Source organism: Prionailurus viverrinus, chromosome X (genome assembly GCF_022837055.1).
Source record: "Prionailurus viverrinus isolate Anna chromosome X, UM_Priviv_1.0, whole genome shotgun sequence".
In the NCBI taxonomy this organism is placed as follows: domain Eukaryota; kingdom Metazoa; phylum Chordata; class Mammalia; order Carnivora; family Felidae; genus Prionailurus; species Prionailurus viverrinus.
This window is the reverse complement of record NC_062579.1, coordinates 57457306-57477797: the sequence shown is the minus strand read 5'-3', so window position 1 is coordinate 57477797 and position 20492 is coordinate 57457306. Positions and strand designations below refer to the sequence as shown.

Genomic DNA, 20492 nt, shown 5'->3' with positions numbered 1-20492 from the left:
TGGCCCCACTTGGACTCATATTTCATATTTGAGTATTTAAAACATCCTTCCCTGGGGTAAATTTCACATAGTCATGGTGTATAATCCTTTTGATCAGTTCTTAAATTGAGTTTGTTAATATTATTTTCAGTATTTTTGCAACCAATATCATGGATATTGGTCTCTAGATTTTTTTTTCTTGTAGTGTCTTCATCTGGCTTCCATATCAGGGTAATTCTGCCTCTATAGAATGAGTTTGGCATCCTGCTCTTAAATTTTTCTCCTCCTCTTAAATTTTTGGGAGAGTTTCAGAAGGATTAGTATTAATTCTTCCCTAAGTGATTGGTAAAATTTATCTGTAAGCCATCTTGTCCTGGGGCTGTCTATGTTTGGGATTTTATTATTATTATTATTAATTATTATTATTGAAGTATGGTTGACATTCAATTAGTTTTGTGTGTATAATAGAGTGATATGACAATTCTATAAATTACACAATTTCACCATGATTAAATGTTGTTACTATCTGCCACCATATAATGTTATTACAATATTACTGGTTATACTCCCTATGCTATCCTTCTCATACCCATGACTTATTTATTTTATAATTGGAAGTTTGTACCTCTTAATCCCCTTTACCTATTTCACCCATCCTCCACCTCCCTCCCTTCTGGCAACCACCAGTTTGTTTTTTGTACTTATGGGTCTGTTTCTGTTTTGATGTTTTTGTTTGTTCATTTGATTTGTTTTAATATTCCACATATAAGTGAAATCATATGATATTTTTCTTTCTTTGAATTATTTTTCTCAGCATAATATTCTCTGGGTTAATCCATGTTGTCACAAAAGGCAATATCTCATTATTTTATGTCTGAGTAATGTTCGATTCTTTATCTACATATCTATCATCTATCTATCTATCATCTATCTATCCCACATTTGTGTGTATGTGTGTATATATCTTTTTCAAGATTGCTGAAAACACTGACTCCATCATCTTTGGACCTTCATTTTGTTTATGCCCATGCAATGACCTCCTTCAAGGTTGTGTGTTTAGGGCCCTTGGAGGTTAATGTACATTCCGAATGCAATGTGAGAAGGCTTGTTCTGATATTCTCTAAAGTGACACACAGAAGGCATCACTTTAGATAACTAGTAGAAATGACTGGTGCATAGAAGGTACCACTTTAGGGGTGCCTGGGTGGCTAAGTCAGTTAAGCATCTGACTCTTGGTTTCAGCTCAGGTCATGATCTCACAGCTTTGTGGATTCAAGCCCCACATCAGGCCCTGCACTGGCAGTGTGGAGCCTTCATGGGACTCTCTCTCTCTCTCTGCCTCTCCTCCACTTGCGTTGTCTCAGTCTCAAAAAAAAAAAAATAAATAAACTTAAAAAAATTAAACCCATTTTAAAAAAGGTGCTATTTTAGATTACCCTTTGACCTTACCACAATGCCCCTTGCCCTATGAAAGCTGTGGATTAAGGTCCAGACTCTGGCAGAGAGTAGCTGTGTAGTGTAGCTGGATCATCTGTCTGCCCCATCTACCCTTTAGTAAGTCACCTTGAATAAAATTCTGTAAACAGTATGGACTGACTTGCATTGTTTTTTGTTTGTTTGTTTGTTTTGTTTGCTTTTTGGGTTTTCTTTTGGTCTCAAAATGACTTCTCAGTCTAGAGGTTATTTTACTGTCTCTACTCCACCTTCTAACATCCATTCTGCTATTAGTAGACACTTAGGTTGCTCCCAGATTTTGTTTATTGTAAGTAATATTGCCATAAACACTAAAGTTCAAATTAGCCTTTTTGTTATCTTTGCATAACTTTACTGCGTAAATAGCCAGTAGTGTAATTACTGGGTCATTTGGTATTTCTCTTCTTAATTTTTTGAGGAATGTCTGTACCATTTTCCACAGTGTTTGCACCAATTTCCATTCCCACTAACAGTGCACAGAATACTGATTCAACTCCTTACTCATTGTTGGTCTGTTTATACTTGCTATTTTTTTTTCCTGGTTGAATGATTCTAGGAAATTATCCATTTCATCTAGGTTATCTAATGTGTTAGCTATAGTCATTCATAGTAGTCTCTTATAATATGTATTTCTGTAGTGTCACTTATGATTACTCCTCTCATCTCTAATTTTATTTATTTGAGTCATCTTTCTTTTTTCTTAGCATTGTAAAGTTCTCTCAATTTTGTTTATCCTTTTAAAAAATTACTCTTATTTTAATTGATCTTTTTTTTTCTACTCTCTATTTCATTTACTTCCATTCTGATCTTTATTTTTTCTTTCCCTTAACTTTGGGCTTAATTTGATTTTTTTTTCCTAATTCCTCTAGATGTAAAGTCAGGTTGTTTATTTTTAATCTTTCTAATTTCCTAATATATACATTTTACCACTATTAACTTCCCTTTTGGAACCACTTTTATGCCATCCCATCGGTTTTGGTAAGTTGTGTTTTTCTTTTCATTTGTTTCTAAATATATTTGATTTCCATTTTGATTACTTTTTTGATCTGCTGGTTGTTCAGGAGGGTGCTGATTAGTGTTCACATATTTGTAGATTTTCCAGCTTTCCTCATGTTGATTTCTAGTTTTGAATCATTGTGGTCAAAAAAGATAGTTGGTATGATTTCAGTCTTTTATATATTTGCTAAGACTTATTATATGATCTATCCTTGACAGTGTTCTGTGTGCCCTTGAGAATGTGTATTCTGCTTTGTTTAGGTGTAATGTTCTATACATGTCTGTTAGGTCCATTTGATGCAATGTATGATTCAAGTCCATTATTTCCTTGCTGATTTCCTCTCTGTATTATTTTATCCATTTTTGAAAGCGAAGTATTGAAGTTCTCTACTGTTATTGTTTTGTCTGTTTCTTCTTTTGGATCTGTTATTATTTGTTTAATATTTTTAGGTACTCCAATGTTGGGTGTATATATATATATATATATATATATATATATATATAAAATGGTCGTATCTTATTCATGCATTGATCTTTCTATTATTATATAATGACCTTCTTTGTTTTTTGTTACTGTTTTTGGCTTAAAGTCTGTTTTGTCTGATATAGCTACCCCTACTTTCTTTGGTTTAAACTTTTATGGCATATCTATTTCCATACATTCACTTTGAGTTTATATGTGCTCTTAAATCTGAAATTGGCCCATTTTAGGCAGCATATACTTGGATTTCTAAAAATTCTATCCAGCAATTTTGTTCCTTTTATTGGTAAGTTCAATCCCTTTATATTTAGAATAATTATTGATATATAAGGACTTATTAATACCATCTTACTAATTTTTCATTGTTTTGTATTTTTATTGTTTCTTTTTCCTATTGTCTTTTCATATTTTTGTAATTTCCTTAAGTTCCATAGTGATATCCTCTGTTTCCCCTTTCTTTGTCTTTGTGGATCTACTCTAGGTTTCTACTTTGTGGTTACCTTTTACATTATTTAAAATGTCTAATAGATAAAACAGCCCACTTTAGGCTGACATGAACTTATCTTTGAATGGCTATAAAGTCTCAGTTTTATTATATTATTGATTTTATAATTTACTTCTTTTATTACATGTATTTGTAAATATATTGTGGCTATAGGTATTTTTATTACTTTATTTCCCCTCAACTTCATTACTATAGTTGAGGGGTTAACACCTCATCCTAATAGAGAGTTGCAGTTTTCTAAGTCTGACTGTCTATTTTTCACCTTTACCAGCGTCTCATGTACTTTCACATGTTTTCCTGTCACTGATTAACGTCTTCATTACAGCATGAATAACTTTTAACATTTCTGTCAAGGCAGTTCTAGTGGTGGTGATCTCCCTCAGCATTTGTCTGGGGAAACTTTTATTTCTCCTTCATATAAGAAGGATACCATTGCAAGATAAAGTCTCCATAACACTTCTGCAGTAGAAGGCTCATCTAAGGAAAAGAGAACCAGGTTAATAAACATTTTTATTTTAGTTGGCAACTGCTCATATTGATCAAAAGGAAATTCTTATATTTGTTTGAATTTAGTGTTTGATGTCATTACTGAAAACATCTTAAATCAGTCTTATTATTTAACCTTTTTTGATCATATACTGACTTGTTCAGTGCTATAACTTATTGGGGGCACCTAGGTGGCTTAGTTGGTTAAGCAGCTGACTTTGGCTCAGGTCATGATCTCATGGTTTGTGGGTTCAAGCCCCACATCAGTCTCCACACTGATAGTATGGAGGCTGCATGGGATTCTCTTTCTCCTCCTCTTCCTATGTCCATCCTCAACTCAAACTGTCTCTCTCTCAAAAGTAAATAAATAAATCCTTTAAAAAATAAATAGTCCTATAACTTATTAAAATATTTAACGATGGAATTACATAATGTGTGAAGTGTACTTTAATGTAATATGGGGTAGGGAAAATAGGTATAGTCAGAGAAAAAGAAGATTGGCCATGTGTTGATGTTGTTAGAAACTGAATAACAGGTACATGGGGGATCATTATACTAATTGCTCTTATTTTGAAAATACTTGAACTTTTCCATAGTTAAACAGACATATGCGCACACACATGCACACACACACACACACACACACACATGCATCTAAGTGAAAAGGTTAAACTTAGTGACATAAGACACCACTGTGATTTCACACCATTTTTAACCTAGTGTTACATATTTGAATTTATGCAAGCATGGTGAAGGGTTATAAGGCTACTTCTTTCATGTGTTCCTTCAATGAAATACTTGAATGAGCCCAATACTTGGACCATTAGTGTTTCAAGCTGCTTTTTTAAAATTTATTTTTTCTTATTATTAGATTAGCATTTTAAAAAGTATGAATGATACTTGTCAGTGAATAGGTTGTGAATATTCAATATTGCTTGGAAAGGGCTGAAAAAAGTCTTTCCATTATGCCCAAAATCTAACTTTGAAGAGCAAAAATCCTGTCTGTCTCTCGACTCTGCTTATGAAGCTCTTGCAAAAAGAAGAAAATTGGGTCAGGGTGAGATGCTTAATAACAGCCCCCACTGCCAAGGGGAGTTCTATTATTCTTTGAAGAGATCCAAGAAGACAAATGTAAGCCATCAAATAAAAGCTATGTCTATAGATGACATAGCAGATGTGTAGTAAAGAGTTAGGTAAATAAAAGTCAACAAACAATAGAATAAAAATATGGTCTTTGCAAAACCAAATAAGTGTTTAAGGTTCACGAAATGGTTCTGCTGAGAAAATAGTCAATAAAGTTCAAGAAAGTTACAATACATTGCCTTGTTCCCCAAACATATATCACATCTTATATAACTGAGGAATAAGTTAAAAGAACCACATTTACTTGGGAGTTTTATCTCTCACTCCTTCTCCCCAAAATATGGCAGTGAAGGCAGTGAAGTTACTTCTGGCCTGGCTGTAGGAAGGCACAGAGAAGATGTATATGTGATTTTAGGACATTGGAAGCATGGGCCAGATCTCATATTTTTATCCCATTATTTTCTTCATGTCTACCAAAACATCAGAAATTTCTCCTTAGAAAAGCCTTTAACACTTCCTAGGAAATTATTTCTTATCAACAGCCAAAATGTAATTCTTAACAACTTGGTTATTACAGAAGATACCTGGGTCTCCCCAAAGCACTAGGGATATAGGTAAAATAAAAAGGGAGTTGCTAAAGAGGAAGAAAAAGAACTAAGATGAGACGAGGGCCAACAGCAACTATACTGTCATCACTGTTTGTTTTTATATCTGTTTTTGGAAAAGTAAACGAAGACAGTGGAATATGGTGTTTTTTTCCTCCTGCCAATCCACAAAAAATCAGACTGTCATCTTAACAACACATAAGACTTAAGGAAAAAACACTTCCTCTGTCACCTCATCTCACCTTATGCCCATAAACTGCATTCTAGAAAATATGGGGTAAGTTATTCAAATAAACTTGGTCAACAAGTGAGGGATAGGAATAATCTCAATAAGGTGTGGATAAAGAATCAATCTATGGGAGAAGTGGAAAATAGGGGTAGAATAAGATGGGGGAAGTTCCTTATCTTTCTGAGAATATAATGCACCTCTCCAGTGAGAGAAAGGAAGGGTGAAGTCTCATGGGACTTATCTATGTGTATGAGAATACAGAAAAATATCCTTAAGTTTCACATTTTCTGAAAAAGTCACTAAATATACATTGACCTCTGGAGGCATAAAATTGCTATGTAACTACAGAGACTATCTTTATTATTAAAATTCAACTTATAACTTACAAATGTAAATAAATTATAAGTGCAAAAATTTCACAGTGTCTTCAGAGTAAAAACAAAAAGATGATATAATAATGAAGTTGCACAAAGTTCCACTTAGGTACTTTTTCAGATCAAGGTAGCTCGATCTGTTGTTCCTAGGGTAGGAGCTCTTTTTGTATGGAATTACAGGTTAATAGAATTAGATGAGTAATTAACTGATAATGAAAACACATAAACCATTTGAATATAATAAAAAAAACAATAATGACAGCAATAATACTACGGAAGTCACTCCATATTCAAAATATCTGTTTTTGGAATAATTCTGTGTATATTTTGGAATCAGAACTCAAAACATTTATATGGGAAATGTGAGCTTATTTATCTTGAATGGTATATTACTGAGGTTGAGGGTGCTTACTTTTTGCACCCAGATTTCATTGAACCAAGAAATTAGTAAATAGGAGATTCAAAAAGAGGATTCTTCAAGGAAAAAAAGCACAAAGAAGCTGCCATTTGAATGTCAGGTGCAGTAGCACATCTTTCCTACTCCTTTTTTTTTTTTAAACAGAATTTATTGTCAAATTGGTTTCCATACAATACCCAGTGTTCATCCCAACAAGTGCCTTCCCCCATGCCCATAACCCACTTTCCCCTTTCCCCCACCACCCATCAATCCCTGGGTTTGTTCTCAGTCCTTAAGAGTCTCTTATGGTTTGCCTCCCTCCCTCTCTGTAACTTTTTTCCCCTTCCCCTCCCCCATGGTCTTCTGTTAAGTTTCTCAAGATCCATATTTGAGTGAAAACATATGGTATCTGTCTTTCTCTGTCTGGATTATTTCACTTAGCATAATACCCTCCAGTTCCATCCACATTGCTGCAAATGGCCAGATTGCATTCTTTCTCATTGCCAAGCAGTATTCCATTGTGTATAGAAACCACAATTTCTCTTTCCATTCATCAGTTTATGGACATTTATGCTCTTTCCATAGTTTAGCTATTGTTGAAAGTGCTGCTATAAACATTGGGGGAACAAGTGCCCCTATGCATCAGCACTCCTGTAACCCTTGGGTAAATTCCTAGCAGTGCTACTACTGGGTCATAGGGCAGATCTATTTTTAATTTTTTGAGGAACCTCCACACTGTTTTCCAGAGTGACTGCACCAGTTTGCATTCCCACCAACAGTGCAAGAGGGTTCCCGTTTCTCCACATCCTCGCCAGTATCTAGTCTCCTGATGTGTTCATTTTAGCCACTCTGACCAGGGTGAGGTGGTATCTCAGTGTGGTATTTGACTTGTATTTCCCTGATGATGAGTGACATTGAGCATCGTTCCATGTGCCTGTTGGCCATCTGGATGTCTTCTTTAGAGGAGTGTCTATTCATGTCTTCTGCCCATTTCTTCATTGGATTATTGGTTTTGGGAGTGTGGAGTTTGGTGAGTTCTTTATAGATTTTGGATACTAGCCCTTTGTCTGATGTGTCATTTGCAAACATTTTTTCCCATTCCATTGGTTGCCTTTTAATTTTGTTGATTGTTTTCTTTGTAGTGCAGAAGTTTTTATCTTCATGAGGTCCCAATAGTTCATCTCTGCTTTTAATTCCCTTGCCTTTGGAGATGTGTCAAGCAAGAAATTGCTGTGACTGAGGTCAGAGAGGTTTTTTTCCTGCTTTCTCCTCTAGGGTTTTTATGGTTTCCTCACATTCAGGACCTTTATCCATTTTGGGTTTATTTTTTTGTACAGTGTAAGCAAGTGATCTAGTTTTATTCTTCTGCATGTTGCTGTCCAGTTCTCCCAGCACCATTTGTTAAAAATACTATACTTTTTTCCATTGGACACTATTTCCTGCTTTGTCAAAGTTTAGTTGGCCATACATTTGTGGGTCCAATTCTGGGGTCTCTATTCTATTCCATTTCTCCTACTCCTAAAAGCAATGTTTTTCTCCTGGAAATCAGGTACTGAGTTGGAAGGCATGAATTCCAAAGGAAAAGGAAATAAGCAGAGATCTGAACCTGATAACCATTCTTGTGGATATATTTCTTAGAATTTAGCATCCCCATTATGGTAAGCAAAGTAGGTGATCATTTACTGTGTATAATTTGAAAGACACTGATGTAAAATCCATTTTCTTAAAAATATCTTCCCCTCCAGTTTTCTTCAGTGTCTTTCATCCTTCCATTAAAAATAAATGATTAACACTTTGAATTAAAGTTTATCCCTAAACCTTGGATTCAGATATCCCTGGGCAAGTTCATACTATGCCAACATTATTCACTAGCATCTCAGTATGCATAAATTGATCAGATTTATTGGGTGGTCCTAGCTAAGCAGCATAAGAATACAGGACATTTGTCCTCTCTTTGCATGATGTAAATTACCTGCAACGGCTTCTGGACCACCTAATAAATGGCTCTAACCCCTTCAACCATTCCTCTAAGAAATGTAGTAATGTTTTAGAAAGATTTTCCGTCCCTTTTAGAAAAAAATAAATATGTTTCAAGTGAAATTAATATGTTGGGATGAGCACCGGGTATTGTATGTAAGCCAATTTGACAATAAATTATATTAAAAAAAATGAAGTCTCTGGTATCCCAAAATGACCCTAAGAAGTGTAATCCATTCTAATATAAAAAGTAGTAATGAAATATAGTATAGGTAAGACTCTTCCATTATAAGTACTCATAAAATTATTACTTTTGATACCATTATAACACTAAATTATATTCAAAAATAAATCACTTTAAAGAAAACAGACCAGACAGAGATAGTTACAGTCTCTGAAACACAACTTAACACTCATTCATAACTCATTTAACACATCAAAATATGTACCTTGCAATGAATAATTAGGATATAAATACACTATTTAGCAGCACAAAGTGTGTTTTCTACTAGGTTATTATTTTAATAATAAAGTACATGCAAAATCAATACTTGTCCAGAGAAAACATTAGAAAATCTTCCATTCCTCTCAGATATTAGAAATAATTTTGATTTTACCAGTTTCTCCTCCAATCATATTAGTATCATAATTATGTGCATAAAACAACTCCTTTTTATAAAAATATGATGGAGCCCTTGGTTGATTCCCACATTCCTTCCAGATGAGTAGTAGCATGTGTCTTTATTATATAGTGCACAGATTTTAAGTAAATCACTTTTTAAAGTTAGAGATTTTTGTTAAAACATGTTTCAAAGTACTATAATATTTAAAACCTCAGATTTAATTACTACTCTTAGTCTTCTGCAGTTTTTCCCAAAAGATGAATCTCCTTCCCCAGCTGCTGGGAGGTAGGCTGTGCAGGCCTCACAATGGTATGACTGGGGTAAAACTGGACCAGAAAACTGTCAGAGATATTCAATGTTAGTCTAGAAGCATGGTGGAAACTCTCTCTTCTAGGCAGGCCAATACATTTCCATAGGTGTTCTTTAGAAATAGTTTAAGAGAACCAGAACTGTGATTGTCACTTATAGGATCTGTTCTGGCCCTATAGAGGCAATTTGGGTCACATCATATGTATTTTGGCAAGGTATCTGACCTGGTAGACTCAATATGGCATCTTATACAATCATAGAAATTACTGTATGTGTATTTGTTTCCTGTTCTTACTTTAAACATACCAGAAGCTTGAGTTTGAATATTCATTTTATGAATAGGTATGTCAGATGATGTTTAATAATGACACTTAAATGTAGGAAATAGTTATATAAGTCTTCAAACCTTACTGTATAATCACACATGAGAGATAAAAATGATTCCATGTTTATACCACTTTGTTTTCACAGAATAACATGTTGTTCATCCTACTTAAAATACAATAAAAATATTATATTTGAATATAAATTGTTATTACTATAATAAATAGACAACTACATTGCCTCTAAGTACCAAGACTCAGTGTCCATTGCAGCAAAACTAAGTGCTTATGATGAGCCCAAGCAAATACTCTCTGTGTCTTAGGTTCACAGATAAAATTGCTGGCGCTAATTCACTTCATATATTCACAAAGGATTTTCCATGGAGTTGGATGCTCTCTTGTCTTGAAAGTCGTCTTCTGAACTCATTAGTGGTGAAGTAGTATATGACTGGGTCAAGACAGGAATTCAGACTAGCAAGACAGAGGGCAGCAGAATGAAATATTAGAATCACCCTTCTGGCTAGGCAGCTTTGAATTTTGTTGGACTTGACCAGGAAATCTAAAGGAAAACTGAAGTGATAAGGTGCAAAGCAAATTAAGAATACTCCTGCACAGGTTAGAATCATCTTCAAGGCTTTCTTTTTCTCCCCAAGGTCTTGGACCACAGGATATTTATCATGCAGTGATAAAACTGTCTTCCAGGTACAGTAAAGGATAATCAGAAGAGGAGTGACAAACCCAATCAGCTCACCAATGGTCATCATGGCAATAGATTGGACCAGATTGACATTCCTGGTAGGAAGACCCACAAAGCATTTGGTTCTGTTGCCTGAAGTGTCATCACTGGTTCTGAAGAGAGGAAAGAGCAGACAGGCAAGGCAGATGATCAACCATCCAGCGATGCTGACGTATAGGTCATATTTCTGTTTGCAGTCATGGAAGCGAAAGGGGTACATGAGAAACCAAAATCGTCGCACACTTATGCAGACCAAGAAGTAGATGCTTGCATACATGTTGACATACTTCAGGTAGAAACAGAACATGCAAAGACCAGTCCCAAATGGCCAGTCATGATTCAAGTAGTAAAAGATCCTTAGTGGCAGGGAGAGAACTTGTAGTAAGTCAGCAATGGCTAAGTTTATCATGAATATCACAGCCCTTTTGGTTTCTTTCATATAGCCATAAAATACCCACAAGGCTAATATGTTCCCTATGAGACCTGGCACAAGAATTACAGTGTATGTCACTGCATAGATAAAATATCGAAAATCTCCATTGTCTCCATTTGGCACAGCACAAGTGTCATTTGCAGGCATGTTCCTTTCCAGAGCAACTACCTTTGCTAAATGGTGGTTCAAAACATAAATTCACAATCAACTGCTACTCTTTCTAAAAGACTTATCAATGGGTTGTACAGAGTGAGTGTAAAATAGCTTCCTTTCTCCTGCTTTGGTCTGAGCCCCTGCACATAATTTTGGGGTTTTCAAAGAACTATCTGCATATTTTCCTTGGATTTTCTTTTATAGTAACTACACTGAAGTCTAGTGTGCAAACACAGGTGACAAGCTGTTATAATTTTCCCTCTTGTTTACTCTGTTATAAGGCCTTCTGGGATATCATGACAGTTGATTCCCATTTGGATCATGAATGTGCCACATAGAAGCTCTTCAAATTTCCATATGATGATAGCCATCTCTTTACAGGTGTTTGACAGGCTGTTTTTCCTTATTTTTGGCTCACATAGAAGAAAGATTTGTTTTAGTACTGAATGAGTCTGCAATTCTTCAGAGATGATTAGCTTGGATAGATCAGCTTTCTGAGAGTTTTTCAGTTATGTGTTGAAAGCTAAAAATTGGGAAACAAAGGCAGCACTGCAAATGAAAAAACCAAATAAGCCAATTATTGTCTGCATTTTTTGCAAAAAAAGAAAAAGGCTATGTATACAAAAATCTATTCATTTGAATGGAAAATTCTGAAGTTAGGGTGATAAGCCAGTTTCTATAAGGTACTTTAGAATCACTGGAAAGCACAGCTAGAAGTAACTTGAGAGGTAATGTAGTCTGTGACTGAACCAACATTACCTGAGAGCTTGTTAGAAATGGGGAAGACTCTCAGACCCCACCTGGGACCTTTGGAATCAGTTTGCAGTTTAATGAGAACCACAGGTGATTATTATGCATATTAAAATTTGAGGGGCTCTGATTTAGACCATTGAGTCACAAATCACATTGTCAGACTCATCTGATGGTGTTAAAAAAATACAGTTTTCCACAGCTTTCCTGGTGTCTCCTCCAGAGATTCTGATTCATTATAGAAGGCCCCAAATTTGTATTTTTTAAAAGTTTCCCATATGATTAAGATATAGTTGACCGAGCATTTCTCATTGAACAACCACTTTAGGGGCCACTGATTTGGCAGGAATCCTTCTCATATGTCTGAAAATAAGTGGGAAACCAGCCTCTCTTTATTTTATTTATCTTCAAATTGTAATTTAAATTCTAGTTAACATATAGTGTAATATTAATCTCAGTGATTTAGTGATTCATCACTTACATATAACAACCAGTGCTCAACACAACTGCCCTCAATACCCCATCACTCATTTAGCCCATCCTCCACCCACCTCCCTCCATTAACCCTCTGTTCTCTATCTTTAAGGGATAGAGTTTGTTTGTTTCCCTCTCTCTTTTTCCCTCTTCCCATATGTCCATCTGTTTTGTTTCTTAAATTCCTCTTATGAGTGGAATCATATGGTATTTGTCTTTCTCTGACTGACTTATTTCGCTTAGCATAAAACACTCTGGCTCCATTCACATCTTTGCAAATCAGCCTCTCTATAAATAGTTCATTGACATGGATCATTTAGTCACCTCTTAACTATCCAAGATAACAAAACATAGCACCAGTAGAGAGAGTCCAAGTTCCAAGGTGGTTGAATCGACTGGACTCATGACCTTTGTCTGAGGTAAATAAATTTTAGCTTAGGAACTTGGATAGTTGCCCCAAGGCTGCTGAAATCCAGGAGGATTTAACTGGCTTAAAGATATGTGGGAAGAACAAAAGTGAAATAAGAATTATGAAACATTCTGCTTTATATTATCAAATCCATGTGGCTTAAAGTGTGCTTTATTCAGCCCCTGAAGGAATTGTTTTTGTTCTTATTTTGCCTCAATTGCTTCATAAGAAAAATAGCACATTTTGTTCAAAAACATAGTGTTCACTTTAACTAAAAGACCTGATGTAAAATATGAACTATGCATCATACTGAAGAGGTTAAATACTTGAGATTTCTCAGTTAAGGGCAAAGTAGAAACATGGTGTTATAAAATACAAGGAAACACAATTGTAAAGCATTATTGTTGAAAGAGTAATTAAAATTAGAGGTTGTTTAGCTCTGAAATTGAAATACGTCTTTGTACTATTTTCGCAGGTAGTGATTTTGGATAGGTGACAGGCCAAATCAGGTGGCAGACCGATCAAAAGCCTGGGGTTCCAACCTCCTTTTAACTATATAGAAGTCGTTATCTTCTAATGTCACTGAATAAACATTAGAAATTTATACAAATATACATCCAGTGAACCTTTATTGAACATCCGTCTTCCCTATCATGACCAATGACTCTTCTGGATTTCATTTGAGCTGTAGTTCTTTCCAACTATACATAAGAACTCTTCTCTTGAATATTTCATTATCACTTCAAAATTCAACACATGCAAGTGATCTTTACTATTTATTCAGAATATGTCTTGTCAGATTATGTCACCTCTTTGGAAAAAAATCTAATGACATTTTCTCTCAGAGGAAAAAACAAAGTTCTTTTCAATGGCCTACATCTTCTTACATGATCTGGTCCCCATTACATATCAAGCTCACCTCTTGCCCTCTGCTCCAGCCACTTTGCCATTCTTGCTGTTAGGTGAACAGACCAGTAAACTCCTACTTCAAAGCCTTTGAATTGGCAGTTCCCTGTGCCTGAAATGCTTTAGACCAGTTATTTACTTGTTGCATTCATTCATCTCCTGCAGATATTTACCTAAATGTTACCTTTTGGTGAGGCTTCCCCTGATGTTTCCACTTAAAACAGCAGTTCTCTTCCAACATTCCGCATCTCCTTTCAGTATTTATTTTATTCATTTTCATTCATAATTAACATACTTTATGTTTTTTTTTACTTATTTTGTTTTTATATATTTTCCCTACTAGAATGTAAAGTCCATGAAGACAGGGATTCTTATGTTTTGTCTACTTTGCTGTATGCTAGAACCAAAGACTGTGCAAAACACAAAGTAAGTTCTCAGTATTAGTTGAATGAAATCATCACAGTAATAAAAATTAGTTGAATATAAAAATCAACATTCCCAAACAAAAATTATCATCTCTCAAAACTTCAAACCTGATTCTTCTCTAGGTTTCCTTATTGCTATTAAGTTCATCAATATTTTCCCAGGTTGTCTCAAAGTCTTGTAGGCATTGACTCTTTGTCACTTATTCTCCACTTCCAAACAAGTTTCTAAGGGGGAAATAGCATACTATGGGGGTAATTAATGTATGTTTAGAAGTTAGACTGACCTAGGTTTAAATTTCTGATCTTTCAATTAATAGCTATTAATTGGGTATATGACTAAACCTCCCTGATCCTTAATTTTCTCATTGGTAAAATCAGAATAATCATAGTACCTAACCTATAGAGTCAGTGTAAGAATTAATTGTGCTATTGTATGGAATCGATTTTGCATAGTGTCTGGTACATAATAAGTGCCCAATAAACACATGAGTTATAACTGATATTATTACTATTTTCTGCAATTGCATTATTTAACACAACCATCTCTTTTTTTTTTAATTTTTTTTCAACGTTTATTTATTTTTGGGACAGAGAGAGACAGAGCATGAACGGGGGAGGGGCAGAGAGAGAGGGAGACACAGAATCGGAAACAGGCTCCGAGCCATCAGCCCAGAGCCTGACGCGGGGCTCGAACTCACGGACCGCGAGATCGTGACCTGGCTGAAGTCGGATGCTTAACCGACTGCGCCACCCAGGCACCCCAACCATCTCATTTTTAAAATTCACATTGTTTTTACTCTAGTTCAGGCCTTCATTAACTGAATTTGTCTCCCTATCCCATATCTTTTCCTAATCTATTATGTATAATGCCATCAGATGTTTTTCTGAAATGAACTTTTTAAAGAGCATTAATGACTCCCTGTTGCTCATCAAATCACAACGTGCATAGCCTTGTAGTCAATGGCCTCCTTAAAATACAGTGCCTCCTACCTTTAGAGTTTTGTCTCTGATTACTCTGTTGGCATGATCCACACTCCAGCCGAAAGGAACTCCTTACTGTTCAAACTGACCTTTTTTTTTTTTTCCCACAAGCATTTGCACATTATGCTACTCATCCTGGAATATATTCTTTTTGAATATTAGTCCTACCTATTTGTAAAAGCCTTTTTCAAATTTCCTGTTCTTCGTGGACACTTTTGTGATGAACTCAACACTGTTATGCTAACCCCCTTTTTAAATACTCATTTATATCTCTCTCAAAGTACCTAACATTATCTACTTTTAGTTAGTAATTTGTGTCTGTGTCTTATTTATGCCTCTGTTCCCCTGCCAATCCCACCTTACCACAATAAGGCCAGAAATCCCTTGAAGTGAAGGGCTGGGTCTTAAACACCTTTATATCCCCTGGAATACCTAGAGCCATGTTTAGAATGTGGTGGATTCAGCAAATATTTATTCAGCAAATATTTACTCAGCATCTACCATTTGCCAGGCACTATTCTTGGTACTGGGGGTATTGACAGCGGAACAAGGTACATGATCTCTGTCTTCTTGGACCTTATTTTTCTAGTGAGGAAGAATGATAATTGCCACACAATATTAAAAAAATATGTGTTCATAGGCAATGTACAATGTAGTCTATAAGCACAAAAGAGGGGAAACAACTAAAATATTCAGAACATTTTCCTTAAGTAAAGCGAACTTAAAGTCATGACTACCCTTCTGAAGTCTATACTTTTCCTTTTGGTCATTCCCTCACTGCCCACATTTTAGTGCATTTTCATATGTATATTCTAGCCTGTAACCTTGAAATGCTCCTGAATAGAATGCCTCCCTTAAAATTCCTCTGGCTTCCTCTGGGAGAGCTGATGATGCTTACCCTTTGTTTAAATACCATTATTTTCTAATAGGGAAAGTTACCTGGGATGACTGAAAAAGTTTTCCATCATGGAAAAAGCCCTAGTTAGCTGTTCCATAATGAATATAAATTGTCCATTATCTAAGAGTGTTGAATACAAAAAAAAAATGAAGGAGGCATTTTTTTTCAGAGCATGCCACTATTTTTTTGAGATTTTCCTTTCTCAGGAAAAAATTCATATTTAACAGGCACTGAAACAGACTCCAGTTTTGAATAAGGTATTTATTTGAAGAAACTTGCCAGACTCCTTGATCAAATTATTATTATTATTTTTTTGCTTTCACGAGCTTATTCTTCCTTAATTTTACTTACTTCCTGATATAAGTAAAAAAGAAAAAAATAAAAAAAAATGAAAAAAAGAAATAAAAAATGAACTAATGGACTAAATCTGTCCTCTTTCGCAGCAATCTGCAGGTCAGAAACTATTTCATATGGAGTTCTCATGGGAAGATATTATTTTCATTTATGAATATTTATGTTTATCCAAACCTGAAGATTCATTAAATTTCACTTACGATATGGTTCAAGTGTATTTTCCAGTAATACTATGTCTTTGCTTATCCAGAAAAAACATAACTCAAATGAATATCAGGGATAGCTTTTTGTGTTATTTTACTGAGACGTCCTTGAATAAGTTACTATTATCTATGAAGATGCTAGACTTTTATCCATCAAAATGTATTTCTGTATTTTAATAAAAGAAATTGAATTATTAAAAATATTAAACCACCAAATGACCTAATTTTTAATGGTGGTCTTTGAGACCTATTAGTGACAAGGGAAGACTATATTTTGGGATGTGGAGTTCTGCCCAGCAACCGTCCAATCATAGGTCATAGGCAACTACTTACTCAAAAGCCAACTTTATTTTAGAATTCTGGTTAGATATATACTGTACTAAGCCAAGAAAAGGCAGACCTAGTGCTTTAAGTGACTGCAAATAATGTGGGGCTGAATAAGGTGTGTACATGTGTGTGGGAGGCAACTGTGCCACTATGATACATAAGTAATCACAAATATTAGATGGAAGAGAGTGAAACAACTTCTTCCTGATTCTTATTAGCACACAGAGCAAATATCAGGGATTCTTTCTAACTTTTGAAAATCTTTGAAGTCAAAAAGCTTATAATCTTTCCATAAAATGTGTCTGACAACTGCATCTAGGTAAAGAGCTGACTACAGCACAGTAAGCAAATACTTTAGAAAGTCTTTGCCTGGATAATTCTCCTAGGGAATTCACCAGTTCTGCCTCACTGGAAATTAAAATAGAATTTTTATTTTAAAGAGGGGTTTTCTGCTTGGATACCACATCCAATTAGGTTTCCAACTTCTCATATTTGGTACCTCCTATGATTCTTTCATAAGCCAACTTCATAAAGGGGGGAAATAACTGTGTGTGGACAGACAGTGCAGTTATTATGAGCGTTGCCATTTTCCAGGAAATTCTTTCATTTAGCTGGGTATAAATGTATTTGCTGAGATCTAAAGCCCCTTTCCTCTTCAACAGATAGTGTATCTTGTTACTCTGGTCTGAGTAGTACTCTTAATTACCCAGAGACAGCAAGGAGTACATTACCTAATTTGACATTACCAGTAAGTCATGCCCAGTCACATGGCCTTTCCTCAGATATCCTAATTTGTAATAATTTCATATCCTGGAGACAAAGTCACACCAAATGGTATTGGCGACCCCAGAGGCTATGAAATCTGCACTGATAATTAACAAGTAATATAGCCACTATCCACTCCCTTGCGTCTACTATCCATTAAACCATGTAAGTTTGTTCTTATACAGTTCCTCTCAGGGACTTGGTCTTATACATGTGATTTAAAAGTATTTATTTTAGGGGCCCCTGGGAGGTTCAGTCAGTTAAGCATCTGACTTCAGCTCAGGTCATAATCTCGTGGTTTGTGGGTTTGACCCTGCATCAGGCTCTGTTCTGACAGCTCAGAGCCTGGAGCCTGTTTTGGATGCTGCATCTCCCTCTCTCTCTGCTCCTTGCCTGCTCACACACTCTTTCTCAAAAAATAAATAAACATGAAAAAATTAAAAAGAAAATAAAGGTATTTATTTTTATTCTTTCCCTTTTTCTTAAGCAGTGTTTCTCAAAATGTGGTCTCTGGGAAAACTGGAGTGCATGTTAAAAATGAATATTTCCAGATGGAACATTATTTTTTTAATTCTATTTTTAATGTTTATTTATTTTTGAGAGCAAGTGGATGAGGGACAGACAGAGAGGGGGACACAGAATCTGAAGCAGACTCCAGACTCTGTGCTGACAGCTGAGCACAGACGAGGGCCTGACGTGGGGATAAAACTCAAGAACCCTGAGATTATGATCTGAGCTGAAGTTGGACACTTAACTGACTGAGCCACCCAGGCGGCCCCCAGATGGAACAATTCTTAACTTCCAAAGGACAGAGACAAGGTAGCTATATTTTAACAAGATCGCAAGAGAAACAAATCCAAGAGCTTTCAAATATGAGAGTCTTCCTTGAGTTATAAAGGGCAATTTCAATATCAATACAGTCTTTTTCTTAAGTTCCATACCAAAACTAGGTCCTTGTAGGGATTCTCTGTGCTTTCCTATCTCCATTGCCTGGGTTCTTGAGTTCTCCATCTGCTTAAAGTGATATTTTCTCATCTTTACCTATTGAAATCCTGCCTATCTTCCAAGGCCACTCTTCAAAAAAAATGTCAACTTCCTCATGAAAGCTTTCATTATCTTCTGCCTGATTATGATTATATTCACCTGTGAACTCCTATAGCACTTTGTATTAGAAATATGCTTTCTTATTCATTCCACAAAATTGTTAGCTCATTACCAACAAACACTATTTTTTTATTGATGTATATGACCCTTTACCCCTAAAGTGCCTGGCTACTTTTCGTGTAGTAGGAACTCAATTTGATTCAACCATGTTTATTGAACATCTTGACCAGAGCTTAATACAATGGGAGAGAATCCCTTTATGTCTCATATATGGTATGCTATTTTACAAACAATTTGCTTATAGCCTCATATTGTTGACTACTGTTTAACTTGTGGTTCATAGTGGATCTCAAGTCTTTATTTATACATTATTAAAATATAAGAGAAAGCAGTACATTACTTTTGATAGATATTATAAAACACTGAGCAGTTTAGAATTTACATGTAGCCAACTATCTAGCTATCAGTGTCTCCTATTTTTACCACTAGGGTGTATGTATCCTAAATTTTGGTTTGAATTGCTCACCATTTCACTGAGTTTTATTTTAAATATTATATTTGAAATTATTCACTTTGTAAATGTGATGAGAAAGTCGCAAGTTATGTTACAGTGGGAAAACTGTATGTATTTCCTGTTCTCAGTGCTGACATTGCTTTGGGGATTTTCCTCCACTCTTCTAAATGCTCATCTGGAGTTTCAGACCAGACATCAGAATTTGGACAAAAAGAGAATTTTTATTAAGGAAAGTTAAAAGCTTCCAAGTTTATATAAAATAAACTAAGATCCAAGATAACCAAGTCTTTCTGGCTGTTTTCATTTGCAGTCCTTTTCTTGCAATTTTCTCTTTGAGAGTGTTTCGTATCCACTACTTTACAAGATTAATAGGCTGCAAAAGTGGAGGAATAAAGCAACTTTATGAGGTCTGGTAAAAAGAGCAAGAGTGGAGTGGAAAATTAAACCAGTCTCCAGGGCCTCACTCCAGAGTTGGCTTTCATTTTGGGTGTAGGTGGCTACCTAATATGGTGTGATTTCCAGAGCTGCCAAAAAGTGCTTCTTTAAGAAAAAAGAAACTACAAATTCTTTCCTATTTGTTGGCTGGGGCCAAACCTCCTTCTTAACAATAAGACATATTCCTTATTGAGGACACATAGACTTGGAATACCAGACTTCCACCTTTAAAGATGGAGTCCAGGAACTTAAAACTGGCAGCTTTTCCTGGGGAATATCAGTACCCTAAACAAACTCAGTCTTTCCATATCATGTGTAATGGACAATAGAGTTCTTGTTGTTGTTGTTGTTGTTTGTTTGTTTTTTGTTGTTGTTGTTTTGCATTGTGCTTTTCAGCTCAGTTAGTGTATCAGCTTTTTTGTTCTTGATGCTTAGTACTTTTTCCTCCATAGTTAGTTGTATCTTACTTATATCTTAAGGCCATTTTCTCTGCACTACATTATTCAAAATCTATACATTTTGTGTTAAAGAAGAAACGGATATTATGGAAGCTTCTCAGCAGATATTTGAGGTCTTTAGAAACTGCATAAAAATCCTGTTAAAAATAATTTAAATTTTAAGATTTTAAATATTAAAATGCAAGTGACAAACAGAAGAGATTGTCTAGCTTTCAGTGATTACCCTAAAATATACCCATGTAGCTCTCAATAATTACTCTAAAAAAACTGTCTATGAGACATTTGATATCCCAGTGAAAGGGCAATTAATCTAAAATATGGGATCTC

The 20492-nt window shown here is 35.3% G+C and overlaps 1 protein-coding gene across 11 annotated transcripts in view; it reads right to left on the bottom strand.

Annotated features, from left to right (window-relative positions):
• Nucleotides 1-8700: 8700 nt before the first annotated feature.
• Nucleotides 8701-20492, bottom strand: part of GPR174 (G protein-coupled receptor 174) — a 96197-nt gene continuing 84405 nt past the window's right edge. For 4 of the 11 annotated variants that reach the window (XM_047844249.1, XM_047844250.1, XM_047844251.1 and 1 more), the window contains one exon: nt 8701-11711. In XM_047844249.1, coding sequence (XP_047700205.1) covers nt 10197-11156 — 960 coding nt within the window. In that variant the 5' untranslated portion in view covers nt 11157-11711 and the 3' untranslated portion in view covers nt 8701-10196. Of the gene's footprint in view, nt 14112-20492 lie in introns of all 11 variants that reach the window. The other 7 variants (XM_047844241.1, XM_047844240.1, XM_047844242.1 and 4 more) reach the window with 5 other exon arrangements.